This window comes from Scyliorhinus torazame, chromosome 17 (assembly GCF_047496885.1).
Source record: "Scyliorhinus torazame isolate Kashiwa2021f chromosome 17, sScyTor2.1, whole genome shotgun sequence".
In the NCBI taxonomy this organism is placed as follows: domain Eukaryota; kingdom Metazoa; phylum Chordata; class Chondrichthyes; order Carcharhiniformes; family Scyliorhinidae; genus Scyliorhinus; species Scyliorhinus torazame.
Genome location: NC_092723.1, coordinates 92,779,434 through 92,795,617, shown reverse-complemented (window position 1 = coordinate 92,795,617; position 16,184 = coordinate 92,779,434). Strand labels below are relative to the sequence as shown.

Genomic DNA, 16,184 nt, shown 5'->3' with positions numbered 1-16,184 from the left:
AATGAGTAATTTGGTACAGTTTTCATAACTGTTTTGCGAATACTTCGACCATTATGCTGCAGCTTCGTTTTAATGGTTTTCAGTGTGATATTTTTTTCTTTCTTCCAGTCGATTCGGCACCCCATAATTTCTGGCTCATGAAAGAATGAGAATCCATGCTTGTCAGGTCGCGATTCCAGCTGGGATAACCTCCTAATTACCTAATTTGTAAAATACTCATTTGGCTCAAACTTAAACTCCAGAGCGAAGCTCATTGGCTGTTCACGCTCTGAACGTTAAATGTTCAGATCTTGTAGATGCTTCAATATGTGCTCATCATGCTCCTGTATCATACCACTGAGTATATATACCTTCCTGAAGATTGTTAACCCCAAATCTGGAATTCTCTTTGGCACTTTCACCTCCTCATCTGATTTGCCGTCCTCCGTCTGGACTTTTGCTTGCTTCTCACCAGCATATCCCGTTGAGAGTCACCGCAACCGTCTGGCCACTCGTCTGGACCTCACGACTATTCAGAAGGACTTTGTTACTTTTTTTTTGTCTGACTGCTCTGGTTCTTGACTGAAATGAGATCAATAAAGAACTGTTCTTCCATAGACACTTCATCACTGCTCCGACTTGGTCCATTGTAGGACGCGAAAAACATTGCTTCGTACTGGAACATACTTTTCCATATGCTGGACATTTCCGTGGGCCATGTCGATTGCCACATTTCTGGCATAAGATGGCGGCTCCGGTTGGCCGCTTAAAATGGCCACCCGCACTGAGGCCACGTTTTTTAATGAACTGAAAAACAGTGCTGATGGCACTGGCGTCTTCTTCCATGTTGGTGCTGATCTGCTATGCAGCCAATTCACTCGCATGACAAATCTTAATCACATTTTTCAATTCCAGATCCTCTTTCCCGTAACAATCTTTCAAGGAATTTATCATTCAATATCCCAAATACTATTTAGTCACGAATCATCGATGATTTAAGATTACTGAAATTGCAGGACTGGGCCTTCAGCATAAAGCCGATTACAAAACTGTTGAAAGTTTTGCGTGGTATCTGGGCATGCATACGGAAAATGTGTCTTAAATATTTTATTTGTTTTTGGAGAGCAATGCCGATCAAAGTACTTTATTATCTCATTGTATCCCTTGCTTTCCTTTTCGCTATTAAAAGCGAAATTGTATTGTAGATTTTGAATGCTTGTGGACCTGCCACCGTGAGCAGCGACGCAATGCGCCTCTCGTCAGGCTGTGCTTGCAGGCCAAGGTCTGAAACATAAGAGCTTGAAAACGCGTCTACATTACCGGATACTTGAAGCTGTTGGGGTGCCTTTAAACCTTCCACCTCGAACTTCACTGACGTTTGTTGCGTTGAGTCGCCAATGGCTGTAATTCACCAGGTCAGTGAAGGAATCTTCTGTTTTCTTGTTCTTCGGCAGGTTTCACCTCGTCTTTTCTGCTGTTACCTTTAAATGTTCAACACACCTGGTTGTGTTCTGTGACCTTGTTGCAATGATGCACACAGAACTGCTGGTGACTTATCTAGAATGATGCTTTATTGATCAACACGTGGAAGGATACGTACAACATACAGAATTCTATAGAGACTTGAGTTCCGTGAACACACTGTGCGGCTGTATTGTTGTACACCTTACTACCAACTGGCGAGTCCCCCGCATCATGTGACCTATGTCTGACACCACCAGCTGGTTGGAGGTCGCATTGCCAACTATGTACAATACTATTCACATGCATATCGCCACACGTATCCTTTTGGCTGCTTTTGTCAATTATTTTAAATCTATACCGTCTCATTCTCGATCTTATTCGCAAGTGGGAACAATTTCTTCCAATCTACTCTGTCCAGGTACCTCCTGATTTTGAATACCTCTCAAATCTCCTCTCAGCCCTCTCCTCCAAGGAAACAGTCCTAACTTCTTCAATCTGTCTTCATGACTGATGATCCTCATCCGTGGAATCACTTTCATGAGCATTTTCTGCTCACTCTCCTGTGTATTTATATCCTTGCTGAACTGCAGTTGCCAGAACTCCTGTTGAGGCTGAACTGGTGTCTTATACAAGTTCAACATAACCCTCTTGCTCTTGTACTCTGTGCCCCATTAATAAAGCATAGGATAATTTTTTATTCCTTCACAGGATGTTGGCATCACTAGCTACGCCAGTATTTATTGTCCAACCTTAAATACCCTTGAGAAGGTGGTGGTGAACTGCATTCTTGAACCACTGCAGTCCATGTGATGTAGGTCCACCCATTATTCTGTTTGTGAGAAAATTCCTGGATTTTCACCCAGTGACAGTGAAGGAATGGTCGCTATAGTTCAAAATCAAGATTGTGTGTGGCTTGTAGAAAAGCTTGGAGGTGTGGGATCCCCATGCATCGGCTGCCCTTGTCACTGGTTTTGGGAGGTGCTGTTAAAGGAGCTTCGGTAAGTTGCATCGTGTAGATGGTATACACAGCTGCCACTGTCTGTCAGTGGTGGTTGCTTTGTCTTGAGTTGAGTTTCTTAAGTGTTGGAGCTGCACTCATCCAGGCAAGTATATCACAGCCATGTGACTTATAGATGGTGGACAGCTTGGAGAGTTAGGTGGTGGGTTACTCTCTGAAGAATTCCTAGCTGTTAACTTGCTATTATATCTACAGCATCTGGGGAGACGGTGATGTAATGGTATTGTCATTGGACTAGTAATCCAGAGACCCAGAGTAACAAACCCTGGGGGCCCAGGTTTGAGTCCCACCATGGCAGATGGTGAAATTTGAATTCAGTGAAAAAATGTGGAATTAAAATGATTACCATGAAAGCATTGTAAATTGTTGTAAAAACATATCTGGTACATTAATGTCCTCCAGGGAAGGAAATCTGCCGCCCTTACCCGGTCAGGCCAACTCCAGATCCGCAGCAATGTGGTTGTCTCTTAAATGCCCCTCAATTCAAGGGCAATTAGGGATGGGCAATAAATGCTGGCCCAGCCAGCAACACCCACACCCATGAAAGAAAGAATTATTTTTTAAAAATTACATCTCTGGCTCAGTTCAGTTTTTGGTCAATGGTAACACACAGATGGTCATTGCCTGGCACTTATGTGGCATAAATGCTACTTGCCACTTATGAACCAAAACATGAATGTTGTTAAGGTCCTGCTCCATTTGATTTCTTAACCACTCTCTCAACCTGTCCTGCCACTTTTTAAAAATAAATTTAGAGTGTCCAATTCATTTTTTCCAATTTAGCGGGGCCAATCCATCTACTCTGCACATCTTGGGTTGTGGGGCGAAACCCATGCAAACACGGGGAGAATGTGCAAACTCCACACAGTTAGTGACCCAGGGCCGAGATCGAACCTGGGACCTCGGCGCCGTGAGACAGCAGTGCCATCCACTACACCACCGTGCTGTCCTCTGTCCTGCCACTTCCAATAACATGTGCACCCACGTCCCTCAGCTCCTGCACTTCCTTTAAAATTCCTTTATTTTGTATTGTCACTCCCATGTTCTTCCTATCAAAATGAATGATTTAATATTTCTCTGCATTGAACTTCATTTGCTACCTGTCTACCTATTCCACCAGCTTATCTATGTCCTTCTGAAGTCCTACCCAATCCTCCTCCTCAGTTCACAATGCTTCCAAGTTTCATATCATCTGAAAATTTTGATATTGTACCCAGTAGACCAAGGTCTAGGTCATGGGAAAAGCAAGAGTCCCAACATTGACCCCTAGGGAACTCTACTGCAAAATTCCCAGTCTGAAAAGCAACCATCATTCTCTTGATTCCTACAATGCAATCTGTTTCAGATTGATGTCATTACTGTCCCTTTATTCCATGAGCGCTAGCTTTTCTCACAGGTTTATTGTGCGACATTGTATCAAATGCCTGTTAGACGTTCCTAAATCTGTTTGCTCCCTTACTCCATTTGGATTCTATCGAAGCCATATTTGGCCTCCTTATTCTTCCAGCCCAAATGTTACACCTCATACTTATCAATATTGAAATTAATTTTCCAGTTATATGCACATTATGTAAGTTTTTCAACATAATTCATTGAAAATTCTGCCGATAAAGGGCACGTATTACCTTGTTAGGATATGAGCATTTATATTCAAAATAATTCTGTCAACATTTAGTATTTTCTTGTTTATACCAGATAAATTAAGTATGATAATATCTGTCCCATCTTGTCACTTGTTGCTCACTTCTTGGCCCAAAGGAAGATGGTTGTGGTTGGAAACCAATCACCTCAGTTCCAGAATATCACTGCAGGAGTTCCTAGGACCATCTTCAACTGCTTCATCGATGACCTTCCTTCCATCATAAGGTCAGAAGTGCGGATGTTTGCTGGTGATTGCACAATGTTCAGCACCATTCGTGACTCTTCAGACATTGAAGCAGTCCATGTCGAAATGCAGCAAGTCCTGGACAACATCCAGGCTTAGGCTAACAAGTGGCCAGTAACATTCGTGCCACACAAGTGCCAGGCAATGACCATCTCCATCAAGAGAGAACCTAACCATTGTCCCTTGACATTCAATGGTATTACTATTGCTGAATCCCCCAATATCAACATCCTGGGGGTTACTATTGACCAGAAACTGAACTGAACTAGCCGTATTAATACAGAGGCTCGGAATCATGTGGCGAGCAACTCGACTCCTGACTCCCGCAAAGCCTGTCTGCCATCTACAAGGCAAGTCTGGAGTGTGTTGGAATAATCCCCACTTGCCTGGATCCTCAATGTTTGAGGTGAGGGACGCCGTCAGTGTCCCTGCTGATTTCACCTGTGGGAAGTGCACCCATCTCCAGCTCCTCAAAAACCGCGTTAGGGAGCTGGAGGTGGTTGAACTGGAGGCAGAGGTGGTCATAGATAGAAGCTTCAGGGATGTAATTACTCCGAAGAATGAAGATAGATGGGTGACTGTGACAGGAGCTGGGAGGAAATGGTCAGTACAGGGATCCCCTGTGGACGTTCCCCTTAGTAACAAGTATACCACTCTGAATACTGGTGGGGGGGAATGACTTAGCAGGAGTAAGCCATGGGGTACAGGTATCTGGCACAGAGTCTGTCCCTGTTGCTCAGAAGGGAAGGGGGGAAGAGGAGTAAAGCATTAGTCATTGGGGACTCCATAGTTCGGGGGACAGATAGGAGATTCTGTGGGAACGAGAGAGACTCGCAGTTGGTGTGTTGCCTCCCAGGTGCCAGGGCCCGTGATGTGTCGGATCGTGTTTTCGGGATCCTTAAGGGGGAGGGGGAGTAGCCCCAAGTCGTGGTCCACATAGGCACCAACAACATAGGTAGGAAAAGGGATGGGGATGTAAGGCAGATATTCAGGGAGCTAGAGTGGAATCTTGGAACTAGAACAAACAGAGTTATTATCTCTGGGTTGTTATTCGCGTCACGTGCTAGCGAGACGAGGAATAGGGAGAGAGAGCAGTTGAACACATGGCTACAGGGATGGTGCAGGAGGGAGGGATTCAGATATCTGGATAATTGGGGCTCATTCTCGGGTAGGTGAGACCTCCACAAACGGGATGGTCTACACCTGGACCAGAGGGGTGCCAATATCCTGGGGGGGAAATTTGCTAATGCTCTTTGGGAGGGTTTAAATTAATTCAGGGGGATGGGAACCTGAATTGTAGCTCCACTGTACAGGAGGTTGAGAGTAGTGTGGTCATGAGTAAGGTTTCAAGGTCGCAGGAGTGTACCGGCTGGCAGGAAGGTCGTTTGAAGTGTGTCTACTTCAACGCCAGGAGCATCCGGAATAAGGTGGGTGAACTTGCAGCATGGGTTGGTACCTGGGACTTCGATGTTGAATGAAATGAATGAATGAAAATCGCTTATTGTCTCAAGTAGGCTTCAAATGAAGTTACTGTGAAAAGCCCCTAGTCGCCACATTCCGGTGCCTATTTGGGAGGCTGGTACGGGAGTTGGCCATTTCGGAGACATGGAAAGAGCAGGGATAGGAATGGTTGTTGCAGGTGCCGGGGTTTAGATATTTCAGTAAGCTCAGGGAAGGTGGTAAAAGAGGGGGAGGGGTGGCATTGTTAGTCAAGGACAGTATTACGGTGGCAGAAAGGAAGTTTGATGAGGACTCGTCTACTGAGGTAGTATGGGCTGAGGTTAGAAACAGGAAAGGAGAGGTCACACTGTTGGGAGTTTTCTATCGGCCTCCGAAAAGTTTCAGCGATGTAAAGGAAAGTATTGCAAAGATGATTCTGGATAGGAGCGAAAGTAACAGGGTAGTTGTTATGGGGGACTTTAACTTTCCAAATATTGACTGGAAACGCTATAGTTCGAGTACTTTAGATGGGTCAGTTTTTGTCCAATGTGTGCAGGAGGCTTTCCTGACACCGTATGTAGATAGGCCAACAAGAGGCGAGGCCACATTGGATTTGGTATTGGGTAATGAACCAGGCGAGGTGTTAGATTTGGAGGTAGGTGCGCACTTTGGAGATAGTGACCGCAATTCGGTTACTTTTACTTTAGCGATGGAAAGGGATAGGTATATACCGCAGGGCAAGAGCTATAGCTGGGGGAAAGGCAATTATGATGCGATTAGGCAATACTTAGGACGCATAGGATGGGGAAGGAAACTGCAGGGGATGGGCTCAATTGAAATGTGGAGCTTGTTCAAGGAACAGCAACTGCGTGTCCTTGATAAGTATGTACCTGTCAGGCAGGGAGGAAGTAGTCGAGCGAGGGAACCGTGGTTTACTAAAATAGTTGAATCACTTGTCGAGAGGAAGAAGGAGGCTTATGTCAAGATGAGACGTGAAGGGCACTTGAGAGTTACAAGTTAGCTAGGAAGGACCTAAAGAGAGAGCTCAGAAGAGCCAAGAGGGGCATGAGAAGTCTTTGGCAGGTAGGATCAAGGAAAACCCTAAAGCTTTCTATAGGTATGTCAGGAATAAAAGAATGACTAGGGGAAGAGTTGGGCCAATCAAGGACAGTAGTGGGAAGTTGTGCGTGAAGTCCGAGGAGATAGGAGAGGTGCTAAATGAATATTTTTCGTCAGTATTCACAGAGGAAAAAGACAATGTTGTCAAGGAGAATACTGATATACAGGCTACTAGACTAGATGGGCTTGAGGTTCATAAGGAGGAGGTGTTAGCAATTCTGGAAAGTGTGAAAATAGATAGTTCCCCTGGGCCGGATGGGATTTATCCTAGGATTCTCTGGGAAGCTAGGGAGGAGATTGCAGAGCCTTTGGCTTTGATCTTTAAGTCATTGTGTACAGGAATAGTGCCAGAAGAATGGAGGATAGCAAATGTCCCCTTGTTCAAGAAGGGGAGTAGAGACAACCCCGGCAACTATAGACCAGTGAGCCTTACTTCTGTTGTGGGCAAAGTCTTGGAAAGGATTATAAGAGATAGGATTTATAAGCATCTAGAAAGGAATAATTTCATTAGGGATAGTCAACACGGCTTTGTGAAGGGTAGGTCGTGCATCACAAACCTTATTGAGTTCTTTAAGAAGGTGACGAGGGTAAAGCAGTTGATGTGGTGTATATGGATTTCAGTAAAGCGTTTGATAAGGTTCCCCACGGTAGGCTATTGCAGAAAATAGGGAGGCATCGGATTGAGGGTGTTTTAGCGGTTTGGATCAGAAATTGGCTAGCTGGAAGAAGACAAAGGGTGGTGGTTGATGGGAAATGTTCAGCCTGGAGTTCAGTTACTAGTGGTGTACCACAAGGATCTGTTTTGGGGACACTGCTGTTTGTCATTTTTATAAATGACCTGGTGGAGGGCGTAGAAGGATGGGTGAGTAAATTGCAGATGACACTAAAGTCGGTGGAGTTGTGGACAGTGCGGAAGGATGTTGCAGGTTACAGAGGGACATAAATAAGCTGCAGAGCTGGGCTGAGGGGTAGCAAATGGAGTTTATTGCAGAAAAGTGAGGTGATTCATTTTGGAAGGAGTGACAGGAATACGGAGTACTGGGCTAATGGTAAGATTCTTGGTAGTGTGGATAAGCAGAGAGACCTCGGTGTCCATGTACATAGATCCCTGAAAGTTGCCACCCAGGTTGCTAGGGTTGTTAAGGCATACGGTGTGTTAGCTTTTATTGGTAGAGGGATTGAGTTTCGGAGCCATGAGGTCATGTTGCAGCTGTACAAAACTCTGGTGCGGCCGCATTTGGAGTATTGCGTGCAGTTCTGGTCGCCGCATTATAGGAAGGATGTGGAAGAATTGGAAAGGGTGCAGAGGAGTTTTACCAGGGTGTTGCCTGGTATGGAGGGAAGATCTTATGAGGAAAGGCTGAGGGACTTGAGGCTGTTTTCGTTAGAAAGAAGAAGGTTAAGAGGTGACTTAATTGAGGCATACAAGATGATCAGAGGATTGGATAGGGTGGACAGTGAGAGCCTTTTTCCTCGGATGGTGATGTCTAGCACGAGGGGACATAGCTTTAAATTGAGGGGAGATAGATATAGGACAGATGTCAGAGGTAGTTTCTTTACTCGAGTAGTAAGGGTGTGGAATGCCCTGCCTGCAACAGTAATGGACTTGCCAACATTAAGGGGATTTAAATGGTCATTGGACAATACTTATGGATGATAATGGAATAGTGTAGATGTGCTTTAGATTGGTTTCACAGCTCGGCGCAACATCGAGGGCCTGTACTGCACTGTTATGTTCTATGTTCTAACTGATCCCTTTATAACTACTTGGAGCTGTCAAGGAATATGTAAATTTACTGTGATCATAATAGGTTGTGTTGGTATTCAAGCAGCACTAATCCTATAATTACATCCTCAGGCTCACATCAACAAACCTTTATTAAAATTGCAACAACCAATTTTTTTTCAACTGAGTCAGAGCAAGTTGGTTTTTTCAAAACAAATTTAAAGGGCAGCAGATTCAAATAGCTTGACAGTTCCACAGATCGTATTCACTTTTTATACTTTTTTTGTCTACTGTTAGCAACCATAAAGGTGTACCTGAACCCCTCCAAAAGGGTACCTGACCTCGCCAAACAACTCCATGGGTTTATTTTGATCAAATTCATAAAGCCCAAGAGTCTTGTTACAGAAACCTGGGTAATAAATATTGCTTCTGATTCAAAGCAGAAACACTTCTAAATGTGCCGCAGCCTCCATGAATCATGGTTGTGTGATAGACCGGTGAAAATGGTGGGCACTGTGCCAGGGACTCACACCTCCGGGGCTCTGGATCCCATTTGGCTAAGATGCAGAACCCTTCCGTCTCTGCGAAAATTCATGCTCCGTCTTCCTGCAGTTTCCCCCTCCCTCAGTTGGTTCTACAAGGACGGCAAGTGTTTATCGGCGGCGGGGGGGGGGGGGGGGGGGGTTGCAGGCAGGAAAATGGAGTTGAGATGACAAATCAGGCCCATTCGGGAAAATGGCGTACTCTGGCTTCTTATGTTTTTATATTTAATTATGCATATCTCAACTTCACTATTTTCTAAAGTTACTTAATTTGCACAATGCATATATAGATACTGTTTAAGAAAGGGTGGTAGAGATGGGAGTTCCTACCACATTTAGATGAGCACTTGAAACGCCATAGCATACAAGGCTACAGACCAAGTGCTGGAAAATGGGATTAGAATAGATAGGTGCTTGATGGTCGACGTAGACCCGGTGGGCTGAAGGGCCTCTTAATTTACTCAGTTTTTTTGAAATGCAAATTAGAAATTATTCGCACAAGATCAATAACTGGAATTAAAATAAAGCTCCATACACTGCTACCATGTCAATTAAAAAAGTTATTTTTACCCTTTAACTCAGTTAACTTCTGATATATTCTGAAGCTGGTGGCTGAAAGTTTACATTCATGAGTGGGTAGATACTTTGGCCAATAAAATAGCATAAATTGCCCTCAACAAAACTAATATTGTTAGAATTAACTTTATTTCTTCATAGTAGACGTTATTATAATAATAGTTTTGAACTTGTCATAATTGATTTGTAGCATGATAACATGTATCTCATCTTTGCTCAGAATCTGCTGATATGCTTACATGTTTAAATTTGATTATCCTGCTTTAAAGTGCTTTAGTTGTCAATGTCATTGAACTCGTGACTATTGTGTACATTGTAATTGTCACTTTGCTTGCTTTAGTTTTGAGATCCGCTTGGTATGTGTAATTTTGTACCCTTCATATTTTTAATGTAGCATTACTTTTGTGCAGACAAATGCTAATACTCTTTTAACTTTGTTTCCAGATCTTGAATGTGAGCGCCATTGTTCTTGCAAATCTCTGTGTTTCCTATATTATGACCAGTCAAAACGAAGAGGTGAGTTAAATATCTACTTATGAGTGACCTATATGAGAATACATCAGTTTATATTTTTGTGTTATTAATTTTAAAGAATTAAATGGATGTATATTAGCTCCAGTCATTTTGCTTACATTTGACTCCTGCTCACCAATATCTAGACCCTGCCTCAACTCTAGTTTGAAGGCAGCACGCCACTTGTGATATTGTTTTGTCTTGATTTTAATATACTTCACAGTCTTTTTTTCTTACTCCCTTTAAGTAACTCTTAGTATCTCTTTTGTCACCTTCTATGTAGCTTTCCTATTTATTAGGATATATGCTTTTTTGAGTGTGTTCTCTTTTAGTTTTGTAGCTCCTCAGTCATCTTCGGCGTTCTGTGGTCAGTCACTTGCTTCTTCAGGGTAGAAACTGGTTCCTTTCGTTAAACACCTCTTATTGATCTTCTGTTTTTTATCAACCAGCAGAATTTCCAGCTTCCTGTGGACTGTCGCATTCATTCAACCTTACCTAGTAGCCGCTTTGTGTTTCTTTCTTTCAAATACTGTGCTGAATGCGATCATCTTACATTGCCGTAAGATAATTGTTCATACACAATGAGGTTGTTAACTGAACTAGGTTCATCACTCATTACTAAATCTAATATGCAATGCCCCCTTAGCATGCTAAAACGTTTTCTGAAGATAATTATCCTGAACACGCTCAAGAAATTCACTACCTTTCTGACATGTCTGTTTGTATCTTTCTGACGTCTGTTTGTCCCAATCAATATGAAAAGTTAAACACCCCTATTAAAACTACCATCTATGTCGAAGCAATGTATTTATACTATCTACCACTTCACAGGGGCGACCAGGGGACTTAAGCACTTTCCACTCCAGTTTTAAGTCCATTTCTCTTACCCATTAAGTCTCCACTACCTGCTTACCTCTCATTATATTCGCTCTTATCATTGAATTGATTTCAGCCTTAACCACTAGGGCCACATCATATTCTATATCTTTCCTGTGACCTTATGACCAGGCAGATTTAATTTCATAGAATTTGCAGTGCAGAAGGAGGCCATTTGGCCCATCGAGTCTACACTGGCTCTTGGAAAGAGCACCCTACCCAAGCCCACACCTCCACCCTATCCCCGCCCACACTCCACCCTATCCCCATAACCCAGTAACCCCACCCAACACTAAGAGCAATTTTGGTCACTAATGGCAATTTTAGCATAGCCAATCCACCTAACCTGCACATCTTTGGACTGTGGGAGGAAACCGGAGCAACCGGAGGAAACTCATGCAGACACAGGGAGAACATGCAGACTCTGCACAGACAGTGACCCAAGCCGGGAATCGAACCTGGGACCCTGGAGCTGTGAAGCAATTGTGCTAACCACCATGCTACCGTGCTGCCCGCGAATTCCCAGTCCTGAGCATAATGTAGCCATTTCTCCTTAATGTTGACCATGTCAATTTCAGACACAAATTCAGCTTGGAGAGTATGACAACAAACTCAATTTGTTCCAAACACTCCCATGTGTTTTCATAAAGAATCTCTTATTTAGACATTTACACACTTAATACTCAGCTTCTGGTTCTGGGAGTGGAGACAACCTGACCTTTGAGGGACATCTCGACTGGAGCAGTGGATGAATCGAGAGTGAAGGCTCGGGGCCTTCACTCACCTTCTGGGAGCAGAGACAGCCAGACCTGTGAGGGACATCTCCACTGGAGCAGTGGATATATCGAGAGTGAGGCTCGGGACCATCACTCACCTTGAGGGACTAGAGACAGCTGGACCTCCAAGAGACACCTCTGCTTGGGGAGGCAGTAAATGCAGAGTGAGGCTCAAGATCTTCACTGACCTTCCGGGAGTGGAGACAGCCTGACCTACAAGAGACACCTTTACTGGGGCAGCCAGTGAAAACAGAGCAAGGCTTGGGGTCTTCATTCACCATCTGCAAGCAGAGACAGCCAAACCTGCGAGGGACACCTCTGCTTGGGCAGGGGGCTGAGTTTGAAAAACAATCCAGGAGTGACTTTACAAGAAAATGGTAAATGTATTGGTTGGTGAGAAGCTGCTAATAGGAATTGTATTTAAATAGCTTTAACTGGAAAAATGGATCCTTTATAAAGTAGCTCCTTGAATTGAAGTAAGGAATACTACCAATAAGGAAGTAAAGTTAAATCAAGTTAAATAAGGGAATTTAGTAAACAATTAACACATTGGTACAAACGACATAGGTAAAACAAAAGGGATGAGGTCCTAAAAGTAGAATATCGGGAGTTAAGAAGTAAGTTGAAACATAAGGCCTCAAAAGTAGTGATCTCAGGATTACTACCAGTGCCATCTGCTAGTCACAGCAGAAATAACAGGATATATCAGGTGAATACGTGGCTGTGAGGGGAAGGGTTTCCAAATCCTGGGATATTGGGACCAGCAGAAACTGGATGGATTACACCTGAGCAGGACTGGGACTGATGTCCTAGGGTGGGTAATTTGCGGAATGGTTGGGAGGGTTTAAACTAAAATAGCAGAGGGATGGTAACTGTGCAAGGAGTCCGAGGAGGGGGAAACACACAAACAAAATACAGAAAGGGGAATAAGAAAAATGAGAGGCAGAGAAATTGGGGCTAGAGCTGTTGGGGAGAGTTTAAACTAATGTGGCAGGGGGATGGGAACCGATGCAGGAAGTTGGAAGGTAGTAAAACAGGGACAGAAGCAAAAGACAGTAAGGGGGAAAGTGTAAGGCAGAGAAGCCATAGTCAAAAATCAAAAAGGGCGACAGTACAAGGTACAGTGACTGAGGGGAGCTCAGTGAATAGGACCAGGAATACTAAAAGGAATAAAACGGGAAGTGAAAACATTAATGGTAAGCGACACGGCAGGTTGTTACATGGAGATATGGGTTCAACGACAAGGAAAATTAGGAGAAAGGTTAAGAGGAAATATAACTTCGGAAAGGTTACTGATCGAGGTGTTAAGATTCAGAACAGAGGTAAAAAAGCCAACATAAGTGTACTTTACCTGAATGCTCGTAGTATTCGGAATAAGGTAAATGAGTTGATGGCGCAAATCATCGTGAATGACTATGATTTAGTGGCCATTACTGAAACATGGTTAAAGGATGGTCACGACTGGGAGTTAAATATCCGAAGGTATCAAACTATTCGGAAGGACAGAGTGGATGGTAAGGGAGGTGGTGTAGCTCTGTTATTTAAGGATGACATCCGGGCAACAGTAAGGGATGACATCGGTGCTATGGAGGATAAGGTTGAATCCATTTGGGTGGAAATCAGGAATAGTAAGGCGAAACAAAGAGTAGTATTAAACAGGTCTTTTACCAAATGTCAGGCAGTGGCTAGTGGGGTACCGCAGGGATCAGTGCCGGGGCCCCAGTTAGTCCAACATGTATTAATGATTTAGATGAGGTAACTAAATTTAATATCTCCAAATTTGCAGATGCCACAAAGCTGGTTGCGTGGGTGAACTGTGTGGAGGATGCAGAGATTCTTCAGTGTGATTTGGACAAATTAAGTGAGTGGGCAGATATGATGTAGATAAATGTGAGGTTATCCACTTTGGTTGCAAAAACAGGAGGGCAGATTATTGTCTGAATGGCTATAGATTGAGAGAGGGGACTGTGCAACAAGACCGAGGTGTCCTTGTACACCAGTCGCTGAAATCAAGCATGCAAGTACAGCAGGTGACAAAGATGGCAAATGGTCTGTTGGCCTTCATAGCCACAGGAGTTGAGTGCAAGAGCAGAGATATCTTGCTGCAATTATACAGGGCCTTGGTGAAGCCATACTTGGAATATTGTGTGCAGTTTTGGTCTCCTTAATCTGTGAAAAGTGCTCACGAGGGCAGTTCACAATTCCACACGCTACAGTCCAGATGTCACTATTATTGGCAAGGCCAGGGTTTAATGACTATCCCTAATTATTCTTGAAAAGGTGGTAAGTTCATCTAGTGTAGGTACACCCACAGGGCTGTTAGGGTGGGAGCATCAGTGAAAATGAAGGAATGGTCATTATAGTTCGACTTCAGGATAGTGTGTGGCTTGGGCGGGAATTTGCAAGCATGTGGCTTGGGCAGGAATTAACAAGAAGCAATGTTCCCTGCATCTGCTGCTCTTGTTCTTTAAGATGGTGGAGGTGCCAGGTTTGAGATGCAGGCAACGTAGACAGCCCATTCCTGGCCATGCCTATCATAACCTGGGGTTGACCAGGTCATGGGACACTAATGAAACCTTCAACAGGTCATGGGACACTTGCGCAACTGGAGGATTAATATTCCCAAAGGAATCATGGGGAATATGCACTCCTGGGCGTCCGTCTTCTACATTCTGTATAAAGCCGGAGGGCAATGAACTGTGAGTTGGCTCTTGTAGTAGAGTAACTGCTCTATACTCTTGTTCTGTAGCATTAAACCTTTTTCCTTTTGATTCAACCTGTTCAGCTTGGTGTGGACTCCTTTCCAGACCTTATAATGCTGCCTTTAATGTAAGAATGCCCCTGTTCAAACCTGGTTTCCCCTATGTATTCCCCCTGTTTTCTGTTATTTTGGCATTTATAACTTTTATATCTGGGCAATTACTGGGACCTGTACCTTTAAGATGGATTTCACCTTTACTTTTATTTAAAAAAAGGAATCCGCCAGCAAGATGTATTGTTTGGTCTAGCCGCGGGAATCCGTCAGTGAGATGTGCTGCTTGGTCTGGCCGCAGTGATGACATAGTTGATGGACTTGGCAGGCAGCCAACAAGCTACTTTAAATAGCTTTGAACCACGGTAGCACAGTGGTTAGCAAACTTGCTTCACAGCTCCAAGGTCCCAGGTTCGATTCCCGGCTTGGGTCATTGTCTGTGTGGAGTTTGCACGTTCTCCCAGTGTCTGCGTGGGTTTCCTGTGGGTGCTCCGGTTTCCTCCCACAGTGGAAAGATGTGCAGGTTAGGTGGATTGGCCATGCTAAATTGCCCTTGGTGTCCAAAAAAGAAGTTAAGTGGGGTTCGCGTTTGATAAAGTTTCCCATGGAAGGTTGATGGAAAAAGTGAAGTCGTATGGGGTTCAGGGTGTACTAGCTAGATGGATAAAGAACTGGCTGGGCAACAGGAGACAGAGTAGTGGTGGAAGGGAGTGTCTCAAAATGGAGCAAGGTGACTAGTGGTGTTCCACAGGGATCCGTGCTCAGACCACTGTTGTTTGTGACATACATAAATGATCTGGACGAAGGTATAGGTGGCCTGATTAGCAAGTTTGCAGATGATACTAAGATTGGTGGAGTTGCAGATAGCGAGGACGACTGTCGGAGAATACAGCAAAATATAAATAGATTGGAGAGTTGGGCAGAGAAATGGCAGATGTAGTTCAATCCAGGTAAATGCATTTTGGAAGATCTAATTCAAGAGCGGACTATACGGTCAATGGAAGAGTCCTGGGGAAATTGATGTACAGAGAGATCTGGGAGTTCAGGTCCATTGTACCCTGAAGGTGGCAACGCAGGTCGATAGAGTGGTCAAGAAGGCATACAGCATGCTTGCCTTCATCGGACGGGGTATTGAGTACAAGAGTCGGCAGGTCATGTTACAGTTGTATAGGACTTTGGTTAGGCCACATTTGGAATACTGCTTGCAGTTCTGTTCGCCACATTACCAGAAGGATGTGGATGCTTTAGAGAGGGTGCAGAGGAGGTTCACCACGATGTTGCCTGATATGGAGGGTGCTAGGTATGAAGAAAGGTTGAGTAGATTAGGATTGTTTTCGTTGGAAAGACGGAGGTTGAGGGGGGACCTGATTGAGATCTACAAAATTGAGAGGTATGGACAGGGTGGATAGCAACACGCTTTTTCCAAGAGTGGGGATGTCAATTACAAGGAGTCACGATTTCAAGGTGAGAGGGGGAAAGTTTAAGGGAGATGTGCATGGAACGTTTTTTACGCAGAGG

General features: G+C 44.1%; 1 protein-coding gene across 4 annotated transcripts in view; it reads left to right on the top strand.

The window, feature by feature from the left end:
- The window catches only part of ift70 (intraflagellar transport 70), a 354,021-nt gene that overhangs the window by 296,931 nt on the left and 40,906 nt on the right, over positions 1-16,184 (top strand). For all 4 annotated transcript variants that reach the window (XM_072480753.1, XM_072480751.1, XM_072480750.1 and 1 more), the window contains one exon: positions 10,194-10,265. In XM_072480753.1, the coding sequence (XP_072336854.1) occupies positions 10,194-10,265 (72 nt within the window). The remainder of the gene's footprint in view (positions 1-10,193; positions 10,266-16,184) is intronic.